The 20,517-nt window shown below is 36.5% G+C and overlaps 1 protein-coding gene across 2 annotated transcripts in view; it reads right to left on the bottom strand.

Moving 5' to 3' along the window:
• Positions 1 to 20,517, bottom strand: part of LOC131551370 (cadherin-10) — a 65,962-nt gene that overhangs the window by 16,788 nt on the left and 28,657 nt on the right. For both annotated transcript variants that reach the window (XM_058794295.1, XM_058794296.1), the window contains 8 exons: positions 16,276 to 16,395; positions 13,645 to 13,812; positions 12,214 to 12,401; positions 11,259 to 11,512; positions 4,168 to 4,304; positions 3,618 to 3,736; positions 3,319 to 3,427; positions 753 to 1,004 (listed from right to left, as the gene is read on the bottom strand). In XM_058794295.1, the coding sequence (XP_058650278.1) occupies positions 753 to 1,004; positions 3,319 to 3,427; positions 3,618 to 3,736; positions 4,168 to 4,304; positions 11,259 to 11,512; positions 12,214 to 12,401; positions 13,645 to 13,812; positions 16,276 to 16,395 (1,347 nt within the window). The remainder of the gene's footprint in view (positions 1 to 752; positions 1,005 to 3,318; positions 3,428 to 3,617; positions 3,737 to 4,167; positions 4,305 to 11,258; positions 11,513 to 12,213; positions 12,402 to 13,644; positions 13,813 to 16,275; positions 16,396 to 20,517) is intronic.

Raw genomic sequence — 20,517 nt, forward strand, 5'->3', positions numbered from 1 at the left:
GAGTTACTGTGCTTGATTGGCCAGCAAACTCGCCTGACCTGAACCCCATAGAGAATCTGTGGGTTATTGTCAAGAGGAAGATGAGAGACACCAGACCAAACAATGCAGATGAGCTGAAGGCCACTATCAGAGCAACCTGGGCTCTCATAACACCTGAGCAGTGCCACAGACTGATCGACTCCATGCCACGCCGCATTGCTGCAGTAATTCAGGCAAAAGGAGCCCCAACTAAGTATTGAGTGCTGTACATGCTCATACTTTTCATGTTCATACTTTTCAGTTGGCCAAGATTTCTAAAAATCCTTTCTTTGTATTGGTCTTAAGTAATATTCTAATATTTTGAGATACTGATTTTTGACTTTCATGAGCTGTAAGCTCTAATCATCAAAATTAAAAGAAATAAACATTTGAAATATATCAGTCTGTGTGTAATGAATGAATATAATATACAAGTTTCACTTTTTGAATGGAATTAGTGAAATAAATCAACTTTTTGATGATATTATAATTATATGACCAGCACCTATATGGTTGGAGGGTTCATATCATGCATTAGAGTAAACAAAAATGATGCAAGTAAAGTGGGCTGCTATGTTCAGGGTGGCCTAAATCAGATCCGGATTAACCATATGGACAATTGGCATCTGCCCAGGGGCACCATGTTCAGAGTGGCACCATGCAGGGCTGTATAAATGTTTTTAAATGGCTAAACATGGCCCAATGCTGTATATTTACAGGAGTTCAACACTTACTCAGTAGTATTAAAATGCAGAGTAAGATGGCCACCAAGGCTCCAGTGCTGAGTCCAGCTGAGAGCAGCAGGGCTTCGGTACTGCACGTCTGCACATTCCCACGGCTGTCGCAGGCGCAGACGCGGACCGTCAGCGTGCTGGTGCTGCTCTGGATGGGGTAATCATTGTCTGAGATGACGACAGGCAGCAGGTATGCGCTCATCTCTCTTCTGTTGAAGCCACCCCGGCGGGTCAGGATCCGTGCTGTGTTGTCTACAAGACAGTGATGTCAAGATCAAAAGAGATACAGTGACTAGTGTGTAATAGACTATGTTGCTTTCAAAGCTTAAGCATTGAGTTGTGTTTTAGCTAGCAATGTAATTGTTGTGTCTTGGGCATCGTGAATAATATGTTTTGAATTAATTAAAACACAGTAACTGTAGTTTGCCTGCATGACAGATGTGCATCTGTAGTGTATTATGCCTTATGTTGCTACTGTTTTCAAGTACAAACATATTAACAATGAAGAGCTGTAACTGATTGCAAGGTGAAGTGTGTGCCTCTAGTGGCACCAAATGGAATTGTAAAACAAAAATAGTGACTGTTTTCAAACAGGTCCCTCAAATAATTCAGCCCACCTGCTTTCCACATCTTTGAGGAAAATAGGTAAGTTTTTTCGTTTTTTTTCATTTTAATTGTAACTTCTCTCTCACAAACCTGACTTTATTTCTCCTAACTCTGGCTTTGTGGTTTGCATATGCGAGTAAGATATGCATACGCATATGCATAGCTCAAATAAATCTGCCTATAGGCCTTCAGAATCAACAGTGCAGGCATCTGTAGCTTAAAATCAATGGCAAAAATTTAGAGTTTGCAGCACCAGGGCCATCTAGCAGGCTTACGATAATGTCGGCATTTTCTCGTTCTTTCATTGGATGGTCAGAGAGTGTACTAGTCAAAACTAGCAAACAGCATCTTTGTAAATCATTTTTGTTTTCACAGTATTATTACTGTTTCTCAGGTTTCTTACCGGACGTGCTCTGTACAGTGTGTTATTGTTAATTTTTAGTGCATTCTGAAAAATATTTGCCTTCTGTAAATCTAAATACTAAAGTAGCCTACTAAATGACCGCGAAAAACATCCGCACACCTCCTCGGCACCGGCACTGTGAAAGATGAAAAACCACTAGAGTATGGTAGGTAAAATTTCATTTTTGACTTTAAAAAAAAAAAAAAATTAAATAGCTTCATGCGTTGTATTCTGATGTTATTTGCAATATATAAAGCCAGGTTTAAGTTTCCATAAGAATATCTCAGTTTCCCGAGTCCAGCTGTATTAACCGGTCTTTTCAGCGGGGAAACTCGTCCTGAAGAGAGTCATAGGGGTACTTTAAAACACATGTATACACTTTTAACGTTATTTGCTCGCCTTCCCAGTAAAGCTGTGCTAACTAGTATTTTCCTCCCGCAGCGCGCGGGCAGAGCAGTGGGAAAACTCGTGAAGACGAAAAGCAGTAAGAGGAACTTATGTTAAATTGTTAGGTCAACTTTAAAACACATGTAATCGCCTTATTTGCTTTATACTCATGTTATCTGTAAGGTATAAATATGTTTGAGTTAATAAATGTATGTAAGAACATCGGGTAGACTATATTTGTGTTGTTTTATAAAGTTAATGCTTCAGCTAGAGATGATGTGTGTTGCGCAGCTGTGGCAACTTGTTGAATTGTGTTAATTGGGTTTCTTGCTTTAGTAACAGCATTCATTCTCACTAGAGATACCTGTCTGTGATGCAATGCCCTGTTATACTGCATTTATGTGTAATATGTATGGTTTCTATAGCCGTGGCATCATTATGATGGTATTAAGAGGTGCCTATTCATGTAGGATGCCACTGAAGGCCTGGGTGTGAAATGCACAGCCCACCACTGGAAACACTATTGCTGTATAAAATATATTCTTCTATTTTAATATATTTAAAAAAAAAAAAAATAAAAATAATTCCTGTGATGCAAAGCTGAATTTTTAGCATCAATTACAATTATAATATGAGACATCTTTTTTTTACATTATAAATGCTGAATAAAAGTACTAATTTCTTTAAACAAAATTAAATAAAATCTTACTGAATGGTAGTGTATATTATACAGTATTTTTAGTTTAAACTTGAATTTATATTTGGAATTGCAACCTTTTGTCTCAGCATTTATATTTTACATTGTCAGAATCAGAATCAGAATCAGAATGAGCTTTATTGCCAGGTATGTTTACACATACAATAAATTTGTTTTAGTGACAGAAGCTCCACAGTGCAACAGCAACAAGACAAGACACAGATAATAAAAATAATAATATACAAATATACAAAATAGACAATGTACAAAATAGCAAAAAACACAATATATAATATAGACAATTGTGTATGTACATTTATGATATGTGCAAATTTGAAATGTAAATAAGTATGTGTGTTAAATAAATAATGTATTATAGTGTTGTGTGTTCCGCGTTTATTGTCAAGTGTTCATGAGATGATTTTCTATTTTACTTTTTAATCTGATGCAGAAATGGTTTTCCATTCAATTACCTTCATTGTCGAAGATGGTGAAGTTTGGATTGATGGTGCTTAGACTGAAAACAAACTTGTGCCCGACAAGAGGTTCATCAGTGTCCACAGCACTTATGGTCTGGATGAGCTGGAAACATAATAAGCTAAGATGATTCACTGTTTTCATTTCATTCTAATTCAACATAGAACTGTTTAATATAACAAAACCATCCTAGTCATACATGTAGCTCTACAGAACAGCAGAAAAACAAAGCAAGCAGAAGTGTTTAGTAAAATATTTGTGTGAAACAATGAATAAACATAAAACTGCGGCATACCTGACCAGCTTTGACATTCTCACAGACAAAGGTCTCGTAGTACATGGCGAATTCAGGCGCATTGTCATTCACATCGCGCACTTTGATAAACACCGGCACTCTGGTTTGCAGGGCAGTACCTAGACGCCAATGATGAATGCTTTTCAGCAATTGTGGAAGATATTCAGTTTGCATTCAAGAGGTCTAATTTTGTTTCTCTCTATTTGTCTTTCAGCCTTTTACCCCAGGCATATATTCTTCTACTGAGAATGCAGAAAGCGTGAATTAAACCACAACTCAAGGTGACAGTTTGATTTTGTCATCAGTCATTTATTGAATTGCTGTGGTTTAAGCCATTTCTGAAGATGTCTTGAGGCTCTAGAAGTTTTAGTCCACCTTATGGCACATTACTTTAACAGGTTTGAACAAACAAAAAAAAAACTAAAAGGAATTTCTGACCATAACTAGTTCATGACTTGAAATTGAAATATTGAATTAAAAGGCAAGAGCTTTCCGGATTGTTATAAGTAAACCTTGAGGCATTATCCCATGGCTCACAATGTAAACTTACTGAGTTCGGTTGCCAAAACAGAGATGTTGTGCCATTTAGAAGTTTCTCTGTCCAGACCCTGCAGTGTGCTGATGGTCCCATTGTTGGAATCGATGTTAAACAGTCTCTCCAGGTCTGTGTGGCGATCAATGGTGTATCTGAAAACAAGAATGACGGTAATGAATGCAAGACAATGGAGCTCTGATTATGCCCAGGCACAGGGACGGAACGTCCTCAGTGTTTTAAAGCGTCGTAAACACGGCCCCAGGAAGTGAAAAAGGGTACATCACACACCCATAATCAAGGGCCCAGAACAGTGCCTGTGCGGTCCACCAAATAAATCAGCCCAGTCTGGTTTAATTTTCCTTCAAACGGTTGGACGTATTTGATTTGACATCTCTATTAGAGAACAAATTTGCCCTCGTCAAACGCATTGATGTTAGTTACACGCCGAGGACAACACTACACATTGTATCTCTGCCTTTTAAGACCACAGCTACAAACTACCCTGCTGAAAAGACCAGATATTGAATTCTCATGCCGGTCGGGACTGGTTTACAGCATCTATAAAAAAAGTATTCCCCCTCTTGGAAGTTTTTATGTTCTGCTGTTTTACAACATTGAATAACAGAGGATTTCATTTGCCATTTTGACAGAGTTTAACAGAAAAATCTTCGTTTGTGTCATTGTGGAAATATGTCTACTAATTGGTCAAAGTTATTAAGAATAAAATCATGATTTGATGCAGAACTTAGCAATTCATGAAGTTGAACTGGACTTGAGCATGAAATTGAGCAATTCAAGTTGAATTTGAATACGAATAACAGGAAGTGAAGTTTACTGAAATGCAATTAAAACCAATATAATAATTACACCTAAAAAAAATCCATGTAAAAAAAAAAAAAACCTACTGAAGTATGTTTTACAAGAAAATACAATTTTAGTCTTTTTACTTCAAAATCCATTGTGTTGCTTGTGATTTCTTAGTAAATACAGGTGCATCTCAATAAATTAGAATGTCGTGGAAAAGTTCATTTATTTCAGTAATTCAACTCAAATTGTGAAACTCGTGTATTAAATAAATTCAATGCACACAGACTGAAGTAGTTTAAGTCTTTGGTTCTTTTAATTGTGATGATTTTGGCTCACATTTAACAAAAACCCACCAATTCACTATCTCATCAAATTAGAATACTTCATAAGACCAATAAAAAAAAAAACATTTTTAGTGAATTGTTGGCCTTCTGGAAAGTATGTTAATTTACTGTATATGTACTCAATACTTGGTAGGGGCTCCTTTTGCTTTAATTACTGCCTCAATTTGGCGTGACATGGAGGTGATCAGTTTGTGGCACTGCTGAGGAGGTATGGAAGCCCAGGTTTCTTTGACAGTGGCCTTCAGCTCATCTGCATTTTTTGGTCTCTTGTTTCTCATTTTCCTCTTGACAATGCCCCATAGATTCTCTATGGGGTTCAGGTCTGGTGAGTTTGCTGGCCAGTCAAGCACACCAACACCATGGTCATTTAATCAACTTTTGGTGCTTTTGGCAGTGTGGGCAGGTGCCAAATCCTGCTGGAAAATGAAATCAGCATCTTTAAAAAGCTGGTCAGCAGAAGGAAGCATGAAGTGCTCCAAAAGTTCTTGGTAAACGGGTGCAGTGACTTTGGTTTTCAAAAAACACAATGAACCAACACCAGCAGATGACATTGCACATCAAATCATCACAGACTGTGGAAACTTAACACTGGACTTCAAGCAACTTGGGCTATGAGCTTCTCCACCCTTCCTCCAGACTCTAGGACCTTGGTTTCCAAATGAAATACAAAACTTGCTCTCATCTGAAAAGAGGACTTTGGACCACTGGGCAACAGTCCAGTTCTTCTTCTCCTTAGCCCAGGTAAGACGCCTCTGACGTTGTCTGTGGTTCAGGAGTGGCTTAACAAGAGGAATACGACAACTGTAGCCAAATTCCTTGACACGTCTGTGTGTGGAAAGATTAAAAAAGTAAATCCTAAACCAACACTTTTTTTCAGTGTAATGGCATTTCCTTATTCTGGATAAAAAATATACTTGTTTTCATACCTGTTAAATTCAAATTCAAGAACTGAATTGGAATTTAAAATGTTCAAATCCGAATGACGCACACTCTCAGAAATAAAGGTACAAAAGCTGTCACTGGGGCGATACCTTTTCAAACGGTACATGTTTGTACCTAAAGGGTCCATTTTGGTACCTTAAAGGTACATATTAGTACTTAAAGTGTACATATTTGAACCTAATAGGTACAAAAGTGTACATTTTGAAAAGCCCAGTGACAGCTTTTGTACCTTTATTTCTGAGAGTGCACAACCCCATCAGTATTCATGTTCTTCAATTCAGTATTTTAGCAAACGACCTTCATCTTTGCACATCTGGTCATTGTAGATTTTTTTCCCATTAATCTTTTCAAAACTGCTTCACCTCTAATTGGTTGCATGGACATCACGAGTCCACCCATAAGTGCTCAGTTTGAGATCTGAACTCGGACCACTGCAGGACACTAGTTGAGTTTTTTTAGTCATTTATGTAGCTTTAACTTCATACTTCTGGTCATTGTCTTGCTGGAAAACAAATCTCCTCCTGCAGGTGCCTTGCAGACCCCATCAGGTTTTCCTCCAGGGCTTCTGTGTATTCTGCAGCATTTATTTTACCCTCACAAGCCTTCCAGGGCCTGCTGCAGAGAAGCATATATGCCCCTCAGCGTGATGTTGCCACCACCATGATTCACAGTGGGGATGATCTGTTTCTGCTGATGCTCAGTGTTGAGCTTATGCCAGACGTGGAGTTTATTTTGATGGCCAGAAAGCTCAATTTTAGTCACATCAGATCATAGAACCTTCTTCCAGCTGGCTTCAAAGTCTCCCACATGCCTATAGCCAACATGTCATATGACAGTTTTTTAGCAGTGGTTTTCTCTTTTCCGTTCTGACTGGTGAAGGACACAGCTAACAGATGTCCAAATGTCTTTCCAATCTCAGGGACTGACGCTTGTGACCTTTTTTGAGTTTCCTTCTTGCACACTGTCGCATTGTTTAAGAACACCCTCCTCTATGTAGATTTACAGCTATGCCAGGCTCTTTCCATTTCTTAATTATTGATTTTAACTGTACTCCAGGGGACATTCAATGACTTGAACATCTTCTTGTAATCATCCCCTGCCTTGTGCATTTCAATTACTTTCTGCTGGGAGTGTTTTTATGGTGCAAGTTCTGCCACAATGACTCACAAGAAGTTGGACCTTCCAGATGGAAGTGTATTCAGACCACAATCAATTCAAAACCCTTGACTACACACAATTAAATTTTTATTGAACTATTTATGTAATCAAAAAAAGTTAGCTATATGGATAAATATAATTTAATACTTATGAAATTAGTAATGTTGGTTTTTATATTTTATATTCTGAACTATTTTTAGATTACTTTGGACAGATATTTATCTATTTAGGCATTTGACAACGTATTTATTTACTATTAATTCCAATATGATTTTTCAAAACTGATTTTTTCCCCAGTGACTCCAAACACCAGTTATTTATATCAGTCATTATTTAAGTGTCATTATTATTTAAGTATCAGTATTATTTTAGATCACTTTGGAGATTTATTTATTTACAAGTTATTCCACTGTGATGTTTGCTGTATGCATGTATATGTATGTATATATATATATATATATATATATATATATATATATATATGTATGTGTGTGTGACTCTGGACCACAAAACCAGTCTTAAGTTGCTGGTGTATATGTGTAGCAATAGCCAAAAATACATTGTATGGGTCAAAATTATCGATTTTTCTTTTATGCCAAAAATCATTAGGGAATTAAGTATAGATCATGTTCCATGAAGATATTTTGTAAATGTCTTACCGTAAATATCAAAACTTCATTTTTGATTAGTAATATGCATTGCTAAGAACTTCATTTGGACAACTTTAAAGGTGATTTTCTCAATATTTAGTTTTTGCACTCTCAGATTCCATATTTTCAAATAGTTGTATCTTGGCCAAATATTGTCTGATCTTAACAAACCATACATCAATGGAAAGCTTATTTATTCAGATGATGTATAAATCTCAATTTCGAAAAATTGACACTTAAGACTGGTTTTGTGGTCCAGGGTCACATATAATCTGTAAACATATATCATTTGTCTGTCTAACACTTGCGATCTCTATTATATTTTTATTCAAACTACTTGTTTTCTTTTTATTTATTATTAAAAAAAATGACCCTCTAACATTAGCGTTCCCTATTCTTTTTCTATTCTATCTACTTGCTTTCTTTTTATTTATTATATAAAAAATCCCTTACATACTGTGTTAGGGTAACTGAGACTTGTCACAGCACAGCATATTATTGATCTTTTGTCGATTTTTATTGCTTCTATTATCCTTCATTATCCTCATTATACTGAAGTCGCTTTGGATAAAAGTGTCTTCTAAATTAATAAATGTAAATGATAAAACCTTATTGATTGATTGCACATTGGTCAGATCTTAGTTTATGTAGTGATGGTTGTTGACCTCGGAAGTCTTGCTGGTCTTGTTGCAACTTTCATCAGAATTGTAATACCTTAGTGCCAGTAAGTGCTAATTTTTAAGTAATCAATTATGCGTTATGCGTCGAATAGCCAGCTGTGACGAACACCTTCCTAGCCGAAGCAACTAGCAACTATCAATTATCCTTAACCGCATATTGCGTGTTGTGAATTTTGAAGTGGCTCGTTTGAAAGAGCCTGAATGCTAATCACTCTGTTGATCCCCTGCCTTTTGTTTTCATGAAATAAGAAAAGGAAATCTTTCCTATTAAACCCATTTATCAATGTCAGCTTACATATTCTGCTGACATTTAAATATGCAACTGAGTGTGACGTGCATGAGTAAGCCAGAAGGACAAGCTTTTCAGACAATCGTTCACAGTGCGCACACGGACAGGAGACGAGAGACAAGACACACTCTTTCACACCAACTTTGTGACTTATAAAAGTCTGAATTCAGAAAGGAAAGGAGGAGGAGGAGATAAAACAGCGCCTGTATTCATCTTGCCAAACTTCCGGAGGGAAATCACCAACTGAGGCCCCATGAATAATTTGCTTTTCCCCCCCATCTTCACACACATACACACACGCACGCTTGGGAACATGTTGATGGATTGGATTTAACCGAGCACAAAACATCTGATCAACAACCAAAATGTGGAAGGCGAAGACGTGTTCTGCTTGATTTTCATACACCATAATGAACTTTATGTTCTGATGCTTTGGGAGACACTTTTCAAGGTGTCATTTAGCTGTTTTCCCCCGCTGTAGCTTTTATTTGTGTCTAAGGTGAAAGCAACCACTTGTTTGTTCGCTGCATATTCAAAAGCATTTAATTACTGAGTCCCTCTGTTCAAATCTCTACTGGACCATTAAATTGCCTGTTACAATGGCTAAGATTATCTGTTGACAGAAGCCTCCTTATTAGCCAAATAAGCCTTTGGATGGTAATGAAACTAATATAATGAGTGCAACAGAAAGCATCGCAAAGATAGTATGAGCATCAAAACATTAAAAGGGGTCATATCAAGCAGAATCAAGTTTCCCTTTCCTTCATTAAGCTAAAAAAGCAACTTTCAGACACTCAATATGTCCTCGCTTATTTTTCATTATTATTAATACTGTTTTTTAAGTTTAATATTTAAAATTTTGTAATTATTTTAAATTAGTCTAATTCATATTCTAAAATATTTTATTAATGCTTATTTCTGTAATATTTATATTATATAAATACTGATCTTATAAGTAAAATAAATATTCTAAATAATGTTTAAAATAAACAATAATTCAGTGTAAAATAATACATTATTAATATATTATATAAGTTAGTGTAGTTGGTCTAATTAATATTTTATACACACACACACACACACACACACACGCATACTGAATATGCAAATAATCACTACACATCACACAAAATGCAGCAGCCGATCGTCCTATCGTCCTTGTTCTAATGCTAATAGGCCCTAGTCAGGTTAGATGTCAAGTCACCTTTATTTATATAGCGCTTTAAAAGTCCTAGATCACATAATTTTCACAACTCACGTTTGCAATTCGTCAGCTGAACAGCTGGTATGTTGTTAAACAACAGTACAATCAATTGAACACACTGCACTTCTATCCCTCACAGCCTCATTTTCATTCCTGTCAAAAATTAAATATGGTGATACTCTGACTAAGGTCTATAATATGCCTATTAGACAAAGTCCCTTTCAAGAAAAGTCTGTTCACTTGGTGGCCAAATGGAAGTTATTTCAGGAATGCATGAACAAGTCCTATCCACTAGAATGGGGAAATCTTGAAATCTCAAAAATTTATATTTAAATAACATAATCTGAAATCTGACACGTCTCATGAATGTTGTTCGATATGCTCAAATAGCATTAAATAAGCTTATATTTTCAGCCAGACCAGCCAATGTACACGTGCAGTCCTAAGCATGCATCCAAACTGCGTATTGAGTACTACATATGAATTTGAATTTACTACACGACTTTTTTTAAAAGTACATTCTATTCTATATGGGTAGTATGAATGAAATTCTAATGTACTACACCCACCATGTTGTTACTATCACATGACCTACCAGAGTCAGTTGCGTCGCTTCACTTTTAGTAATAAATCCTCTCCCATGGCGTTATGGGATACAACAGTATAGTGTCCATTGAATGTGCACTTGAGAATCCCAATGGAACTAGTAGGTCATCCATGTACTTTGCGCCTACCGTTTTGCAAATACTATGAATTTGGACATGCTACTCTTTTGGCGAACTGTACAGTTTTTCACATACTATATAGTAGGGAAGTATTCGATTTCAGGCGCAGCATGTTTCTATGGTATCCATAGTGACTTTACCAACTGTCCATTAGTAATTAGTAATGTGAGCACCCCAGCTTGGTGTTTCTATAGTCTTGCTACTGGATGATTAGAAAATTGAGGTAATAAAGCTTAACGATTCCTAACGGCAAAGTAGAATTAATTGTTTATGCTTGTGAAGTTTAATATGTTTAAGAGTTACTTACTTGACCAGGTGGTTGATTGTATCAGGGTCTCGAGCAGACACCGTGCCAACCGAGCTGCCGGCAGGGGTGTCTTCGTCCACCTCAAAAATGTACAGGGCCCGACTGAAGACCGGAGGCTCGTCCACATCTGTGACCGTGATCCGGACAATCGCTGTGTCACTGAAAGGCCCCAGTTGCTCAAAGCGTCGATCTATATGCGTGTTGGTCACCTGCACCCGTAGTGAGTACAACCTCTTACTCTCATAATCTAGTTGCTGAACGGGAGAAAGGTTACAAGAGCAAAGATAAGATGGTTAGTCCGGTCTTTCTGAATAAAGAAAGGCTTACTTTTCTGATATGTTTCAGCACAGGTCTATTCGGTCACAGATTAACGACATGCTCTAGCAATGTCGCCCTAAACTTTTCTAAATCTAAAGCTCGTTTTTGCATACGAGTGCTTATCGCTCTCCCTTTTCTTCCGAGTTGAATGTCTTTTTCATAAAGGCAGGGCATCGTGCTTTAATGCAGCCTTTTAATTATGAAACGATTAAAGACTCAAGGTACGATCTTTTACCTTTCGCCCATTCAGGCCTTCTTCCGTAGCTATCTTTCATTCTAGTTTAAGCAATAAGATTTGCATAATTGCCTGAGCCTCGTCAAAGCCTGACCTGACAGAGAGAGGAAATAAGCTATAGGCAGATTTCAGCAGGCAAATAGATCCCTGTGCCACACAAAAGGGAAAAAGGGACTTTTTGGGCTGTGAATAGAATTAAGCACCTTTGTAAAGTTGATAGGACACGAAGGCTTCGATTTAGGGGATTACTTTCTAAGCACTTTGCTTCGTATGGGTGCGTGCGTGCGTACGAAAGAATGAGAGAATGAGAATGAGGGAAAGACCGGTGGATGGTGCGGATTTTATTTCCAACCGCCGACTTACAGTGTGATGTTTAAAACATTAGATATAGGGTCTGTTTACCTTCTTCACCGTTATCACACCTTCCTGGCTGGTGCCGTCTGTGATGATATTGAACACGTCTTGCCCGTCGCCATCCAGGATGGAGTACCACATCTCGGCATTCTCTCCCACATCTGCATCGTATGCTTTGATCCGGCCCACCGATGATCCGATTCCGGCCGACTCTGGAGTGGAGAGATGGTAGGTACCTGGAGAAGGAGAGCAAAATAAATCAATTGAGTAAACAGGCAGGTGTTTGTACGAACTCTTTGTTCTCGAGCGAGGCGCTTCAGCGTGCATTTGTCTATTTGTTTATCCTTCTCTCAGGGGAAAAGCGGAGCTGCCTCTCAGTGGTTATTCTTTAATAGAATTTCAGCTCCGATGAGCCATTGGAGAAGGTTCTTTTTAAACCCAGTTTGTGGAAACTGTTTCTGATGTGGCTCTTGTATTGGATTTGAGGCTGTGGCAAAGAGAGAAGGATTATCACCCCAAATGAAGCTCCCGCTGTGCTCTCTCTCTCTCTCTCTCTCCATCTCTCTGTCTTTTAGTTTCTATCCTTCTTTCTCTATCCACCCTTCTCTTTCACTCTGTAAAAGCCTCTTTCTGTGGAGATTTTGTTCTGGGTTCACATCGTGACTCATCCTGGTCAGTAGGAGAAACGGGCCCCGAGCATTTCCATGATAATTCGGCTGAACCGTGACGTAGGTCTGTTGTGGTTCTTATGAAATATCACTTGCGAAACTTGCCATCCGAACAGTTGATTTCATATGCTCATTATCTGTTTACAAATCCAAGCACAATTCTGCTCATAATTACTCTGATAATCTAGCCTGCATCAATTTTTAATAGTTGACTGGCAGTCAAACTCTTGTTAATTTGATATGCTCTTTCTGGCTTGTTCGAGGCCTTTTATTCTAGACATTTCAGTAGCATTTTTCTTTAATGAAGATCCATAGAAATGAGTAATGATTTAGGTTTATTTGACCTAAAATTGGGTGTTTTGGCTACTATACCTTTTAAGGCCTCCATTTGCAAACCATCTTTTGTGGATTCAGCAGAAAGCTTTGCATTTTGTGTGTTAGATTATGGCTACTTTGTATATTACACAAAGTAAATTATTTCTGTAGCTCAAATGGTGGATCATGCGGTTAAAAACGTCAAGGTCAAGGTTTTGATTCCCTGAGAACAAACACACTAATTTAATATAGCTTGAATGCATTACCAATTGCTTTGGATAAAGGTTTAGACAAAAGTAAAAAGTAAAAGTAATACTATAGGCCTAATGGTGATAGATTTAAATAAATAAATAAATACAAAATAATTTTGTGGACCAGGGTGGAAGAACAATTTATTTCCGTGTTGAATCTGTGTTCCTTTCTAATTCAAAATCTAATACTGATGTCTCCTTCAGGTCAACATATGCATGTGAGAGGAAAGTGTGTGCTGTCTTACTGTGGGGGAATCGAGGAGGACTGTTGTTGACATCCGCGAGGGTGATGTTGACTGTAGTGGTCCCGGAGAGACCGCCCATCTGTCCAGCCATGTCCTTAGCCTGAATCACCACCTGATAGTGCTCCCGGTTCTCTCGAATCATATTCGGAAGCGCCGTCCTTATGACGCCTGACAGGATGGACGGACACAGGTTTTGTTAGGTGTTATCTAATGAGCTTCTCTGACTTCATTATTTATATCTTAATGTCATGCTAAAAAAGAAGGTTGGACGAGGGAAAAAAGCACAACCAAGGAAATTAATTCCCTGCCTTGGGGTATTTTAAAGAGCAAGTTTTAATTGAGTAGGACGTCAGTCTTCAAATGATGTTGTGATAAGGTTATCAGTACATGAGAGCAGAATTTATGTTTTTTAAAGCACCACACACTTAAATCATACTAAATTCACTAAAATAGATAAAAAGTCAAAAAAGTTATTATATTATAATAAAAATAAATGATGCCAATATATAAAAAAAAAAAGGTAAACTGATAGTGTATCTATCTATCTATCTATCTATCTATCTACAACCCAAATTCTGGAAATGCTGGGACGATTTTTAAATTTGAATAAAATGAAAACTAAAAGAATTCCAAATCACATGAGCCAATATTTTTTCACAATAGAACATACATAACTCATAAATGTTTAAACTGAGAAATCTTACAATTTTATGTACAAAATGCTTATTTCAAATTTGATGCCTGCTACAGGCCTCAAAATAGTTGGTATGGGAGCATGTTTACCATGGTGTAGCATCTTCTCTTCTTTTCAAAACAGTTTGAAGACGTCATCGAGGTTATGAGTTTGGCATCCAACAAAGGTCTTTGGCCTTGTCCCTTACACACAGAGATTTCTCCACTTTCTCTGAATCGTTTGATAATGTTATGCACTGTATATGATGAGATTGGTAAATCCTTTGCAATTTGACGTTGAGGAACATTGCTTTTAAAGTATTCCACAATCTTTTACACACTCTTTCACAGATTGGAGAGCCTCTGCCCATCTTTATTTCTGAGAGACTCTACCTCTTTAAGACACGCCTTTTATAGCTAATCATGTTACATGTTACCTGATGTCAATTAACTTAATTAGTTGCTAGATGTTCTCCCAGCTGAATCTTTTCAAAATGTTTGCTTTTTTGTTGTCCCCGTGCCAACTTTTTTGAGACCTGTAGTAGGCATCAAATTTGAAATGAGCTCATTTAGTGGATAAAAGTGTAAAAAATTATATGTTTAAATATTTGCTATGTTCTCTATGTTCTATTGTGAATAAAATATTGGCTCATGTGATTTGAAAGTCTTTTAGTTTTCATTTTATTCATTAAAAAAAAAAAAAATGTCCCAACATTTCCGGAATTCGGGATCTATCTATCTATCTATCTATCTATCTATCTATCTATCTATCTATCTATCTATCTATCTATCTATCATGCATGCAGTATAAAAAATTTAAATAATAAAAACTGTAATAACTATAACTATAATTATTATTAAAATCAAATATTGTACTGCTGTTTATATAGATTGTAAAGTAGATTTCATAAATGTGTTATTTGTTTTACTTTAAGGGGAGACACTACAGGCAAAAACACTGTTTTTTTATGCACCTGTCAATTTTGAGATTTTGGGCTTTTTGGTTTTTCATAAAGTGTTTTTTCAGACTAGTAGAACGAAAACATCCAAAAGACACTGTTAAGTGTTTCTTTTATAGCACTTTATCTATTTGTGTCAATAGATTTCAATTACAATACATATTTTTAAAGGCCGTTTTCTCAAAATGAGTTTTTTCTCCTACACTGAGCCATAAATCTCCACTTCAGTAGCACTTACACACACCAAACTTTACATTTTTATTCCTGTCTATATCCTGAAGGTTTTACAGAGGATTTGTTCATATATAATTTGCTTGATTATATACAACATTTTAATCGCCCCAAAATTGTCAAAATATAGTGTTTTCTGTCTGTTCTAAGTATTTTCTGAATTATGGAGTGACAAAATGAGATACTCAAAATTCCTCTGTAAAAACTTTTGATTATAATATGTCAAAAAATTAAACAAGAATTTTGAAACTGACTTCATCCAGTGTTTAGATTTTTGTACTAGAAATGTATGCAAATTAGTGCATATTTCATTAAATAATGCCTCATTTGCATATTTAAACCTAACATTTTAGAAAACTTGTAATACAAAAAATGTTTGCAATTATCAATGTAATCAATCAACTAGGTAAGTAAGGCGATAACTATTAGTTAATTTTTTTACCCTATTCACCTGCAGTGTCTCGCCTTAATACAGCAAAATACTGTATACGGTAATAGGATTATTACAGATTACAGTAATGTGATTTTCAAGGAATTCTAAATCTTAATGGTCCTAAATGATGTCTTCGTTTTCTTTATGGAAATTATCATTTCTTATCCTTTGGTTTTAGGGTGAAATATGATCAAGACATCTTTTCTTGACAGGCTTTATGCGATTCACCCACACATGTATGAAAGCATGTTAGCAAATCCTGTATCACCTTACTATTGTATCCCATCTTTTAATCATTTCAAATCATGCTTGTTCTCTCATCTTTTCCCAACTTACCCGTTTCAGGTTCAACTGAGAAATATGGCTGGCCCTGCAGTATGCTGTAAACCAGCTTGGCGCTGTTTCCATATGCTTCATCATCTGCATCAGTGGCTGTAACTCTTATTACGAATGCACCTTGAGAGAGACAGAGCAAAAGACAATTATAGAGAGAGGTATTTCAGTCCTAACATGACTGTGAAACATGATCCCCACATCCAGTATTAAAACCTCAACCATGATCAAAGCAACGCATCCTAAAGGTGCACCATGAATGACAAATTCCTAGTTGTAAAACTGGCTATTAGCCTATATGATGAGACCCCCTCCCTCCCAGCATGAGCAGTGATCAAGGCGAATGCATGATCACTCGTGCTTTCATCTTCTTTATCTCGGTGCATTTCTTATCTAAATCCTAGTTTCATAATTACTCCAGCTGCACGGTAAGATGGACATATCTTTAATTGTAGTTTTTCTTTTGCCCGCTCTCTCTGGGTCATCCCATTCATTTTCCGCTCTGATGGAATCTGCTGTATGTTGCTGGGAAACGTCAGACTAATAATCTGCTCAAAGAAACATTATAATTAGACCAATTAATCTAGAACTAACATGATTTTGGGGGGTTCATTTTCAGCTTGACACAGCTTTGGACATCTGTAGGAGAAAAAAAAAAAAAAAGTCTCTGATATGAAAAGCTCTTTGAAATTTGGCCATGGAGTAAAGTTAACCAGCTCATTTGGCTGCTTATATTTGGCTCTAAAGTAATGTTCTACTATAGGCTAAGCGATATATTAAATATTCACAATATTTCATATGTTTTGCTAGTGATTCACAAGATATCATAAGTACAGTAATTTTGCAATTCTTCCTTAATTCACTACTCGCCAGTATGAAAGTGTCTTTAAAGATGTTGAAAAAGCTCATTTTAACTTCAGTACCAAAACAAATGTCATTGTCATTGGTAAATTTGATTAATTTATGTGAATCAATTCAAACTGGCATTTTCCATCTACAGTGTGTAAAAGTTTTTTTTTTTTGTTTGTGTGTGTGTGTGTGTGTGTGTGTGTGTGTAATAATACATGAGGATCAAAAGTGTTAAATAAGTGTTTTTAATTCATATATTTTATATAACATTTTATATTTAGTATATATTTTATTACTAATATTATATTACAATATAATTGCAAAGTGTGTGTGTGTATATATATATGAAAGACGTAAGTACTACTTTTTAACATAAAACTGAGTATATATTGCTGCTTTTAATGGTGTAATATTATATTGATACATAATAGTGATGTCAAACAATTAATCGTGATTAATCCCATCCAAAATAAAAGTTTTTGTTTGCATAATATATATGTGTGTGTGCTGTGTATATATAAAAATACACACATGCACGTATATATTTAAGAAAAATATGTTGTGTTTATATTTTAATATTGGCTCATGTGGTTTGAAAGTCTTTTAGTTTTAATTTTATTCAAATTTTAAAAAAACGTCCCAACATTTCTGGAATTCGGGTTGTAAATATTTTCAAATATATACTATATGTGTGTATAATAAATGTACACAGTACACACACATTATGTAAACAAAAACTTTTATTTTGGATGTGATTAATCGCGATTAATCATTTGACAACACTAATACATATACTTAAACATTATTGTATTCATTCAGTGAACACACACACAAAAAAATCTATATTAAATCTGAATATACATTTTGCATCCGTTTGATTCTACTATATCTGGCCATTTCAGATCTTCGATTTTGAATGTCATCAAAAGGCTGTAAAATATTAGTGTTTTCTCTCTTTTTGTAGCTGTGTCGCTCACCCCATGTGCTACTGAATGTCTTCTAGTGTTTTCAAGCGTGTAGTACACCATTGCCAATAAAAGTCTGATCTTGGCCTGGTCTCAGATAATAACTAGACAACAACTTTTCTCCTGCCACATGAAGGGTAAAATCACTCCTCATTCGTAGTTGCCAACAACCGCACTTTCCATTACACTCACGGCTCCCTGTGAGTAGTTTCCTCAGAGGTTGCTCAGTTCTCATTTGTGTACTGACATCTTACTGCTCGTTCTTTTCAATAGACTTTAGAGGTGACTTCGCGGCTTCTCAGTCTCACCTCTGAAGGTGGACCGAATGCACATGTTGTTTCTGCCATGGATCAGCGGCGTCCTTGGCATCAACAAGACCTCCGCCGAGCGGCATTCGCTCTCCGAATGGCTCGAAGAATACTAATGAATGCGGAAACATCTGTCGCCCTCCGATCCCATTCCGATAACACGGAGGGAAACAGAGTCTCAGGCTTCATGGATGGCCAGATCTGATTAACGGCAGGCACGTTCGCAACACATGGCCGGTTTGTTCAGCTTAAACACGAGTGCCACCGTGACCTCATGGTTTGGCAAGCAGAGCCGTTCCTGAATTCGTACACGGTCGGGAGAAAGGAAGAGCTCAAGTGAAGTGTCAAACGAGCACGGTGTCCCATTTATGTTACGGAGTACCGGGGATGATGTAACTTTGAACCCCACGGAGAAATACGGCTATGGAAGGAAGAACGAGCCTGACGGAAAGAGAAAAGGAAAAGAAAGGCTGAGCTTTGGTTTCAAGTGCAAAAGCCTGAGGGAAAAAGACTGTGGTCCATTTACAAGGCTGCTTTTACCAGATTGTGTTGAATAAATAACTCTGGCCACAGTTGAACTGTTGAAACGTGACATGCTTTTACATCTGTGAGGGAAATAAATATCGGTAGTGACAGCGAATTTGCCATGTATCATGTTAAGAATCTGAATTAAACAATGTTGCTTGTAAAACACAGGTGCTTTGAGACTCTCGACGGTGGAGGCATAAAGGAGATCAGGCGCTGGAATGTAAGAATCCAACTGAGAGTCCCTGAAGCTTGAGTGGAGTGGTGTTGCATTCGTCTGAAAGGATGACTGGTAGTGTTTCACGCCTCAGGGATCCATCTTTCAACAAACACGGTTGCATTAAGATCTATTCTCCAATGAGACATCCAGAACTTAACAGAATTTTGAATACCTTTACGCTTTAATAGCATATTTCATTTTGATGTCTCATAGAAAATGTCATGGCAAGGATGTGACGATAGTGCTGATTGGCCAATGACACCTCAAGAATGAATACAGTCCCAAACCCTTCACTAGTGACTGAGCTGGGACTTGAAATCCAGTAGACAGGGGAAAAATATTAGTCCATTTCATGCTTCAAAAATACTGGGGACTAGTGAAGCATCTGCTATAATATAATGAAATATTTGTGATTTCTGACAGCATGTTGTTTTTTTTTTTTGTTTTTTTTCTTGCTTTTTTCCCCCATTGCATCAGACAAAACAGCTATTTCTGAATAGTCACTGAAAGAGAATGCAGTTTTTTTCATGCTACATCATGAAAAATATGATTCAAAATAAGAAAAAAAATATTTTAATACTACTTGTATTTTATTCAAATATTATTATTATTATTATTATATTTAATAATAATAATAACCATTTGGGATATATTATTATTATTATTGTTGTTATTATTATTGTTGTTGTTGTTATTAAAATTATTGTATTCCTCTCAGTCACAGGCAGGTTTATGTGATGGGCCATTTCTATAATGAAGATTGTGCTCTAGGGGGCATTAAATCTCACCCTTTAATTATTATTAAGGTGTCAATATGGCAAAAGTAAAAATGCGAAAAGATTTCATTTCTGTTTGGTATCCTCTGACACATTGTGTCAAACATTCTCAAACAGTGCTTTATGAATTGACAAACACAAATAGGTACACCAGGACCACTTCAAGCATAATTTCCTCATTTCCTAGTGATTAATCTTTGATTCATTTGCCAGGTCACAATGATTAAGATCCACAATGATTATCTTATCATAGCACAAAATCTTTAATCAAAACCGGCTGCCTTGTTTTTGTCGGAACTGCAAATGAGTTTTGATTCATTTGAGATAAACCTGCGGGTTAATTTGTTGCTTCGTGAAGAGTAATTGATTTCAGCTTGCTGCATCCCGTTCATTTACTTTGATTCTCTCTGCCGCTCTTAATGGGTTTAAAATCACTGATAATTGAATGAATTCAGACGGGATATTGTAAGATCTTTATCCTCCCTGCAAATCACGTGAAGCTGAATGTTTGTCATAGTTTTAATCAACGTTGATTAAGTGGCTGTAAGAAAGTGTTTTCAGTTTCGCGGGGGAAAAAAAAGTCTTTCTCTTTATTGGACAAT

This window comes from Onychostoma macrolepis, chromosome 12 (genome assembly GCF_012432095.1).
Source record: "Onychostoma macrolepis isolate SWU-2019 chromosome 12, ASM1243209v1, whole genome shotgun sequence".
NCBI lineage: Eukaryota > Metazoa > Chordata > Actinopteri > Cypriniformes > Cyprinidae > Onychostoma > Onychostoma macrolepis.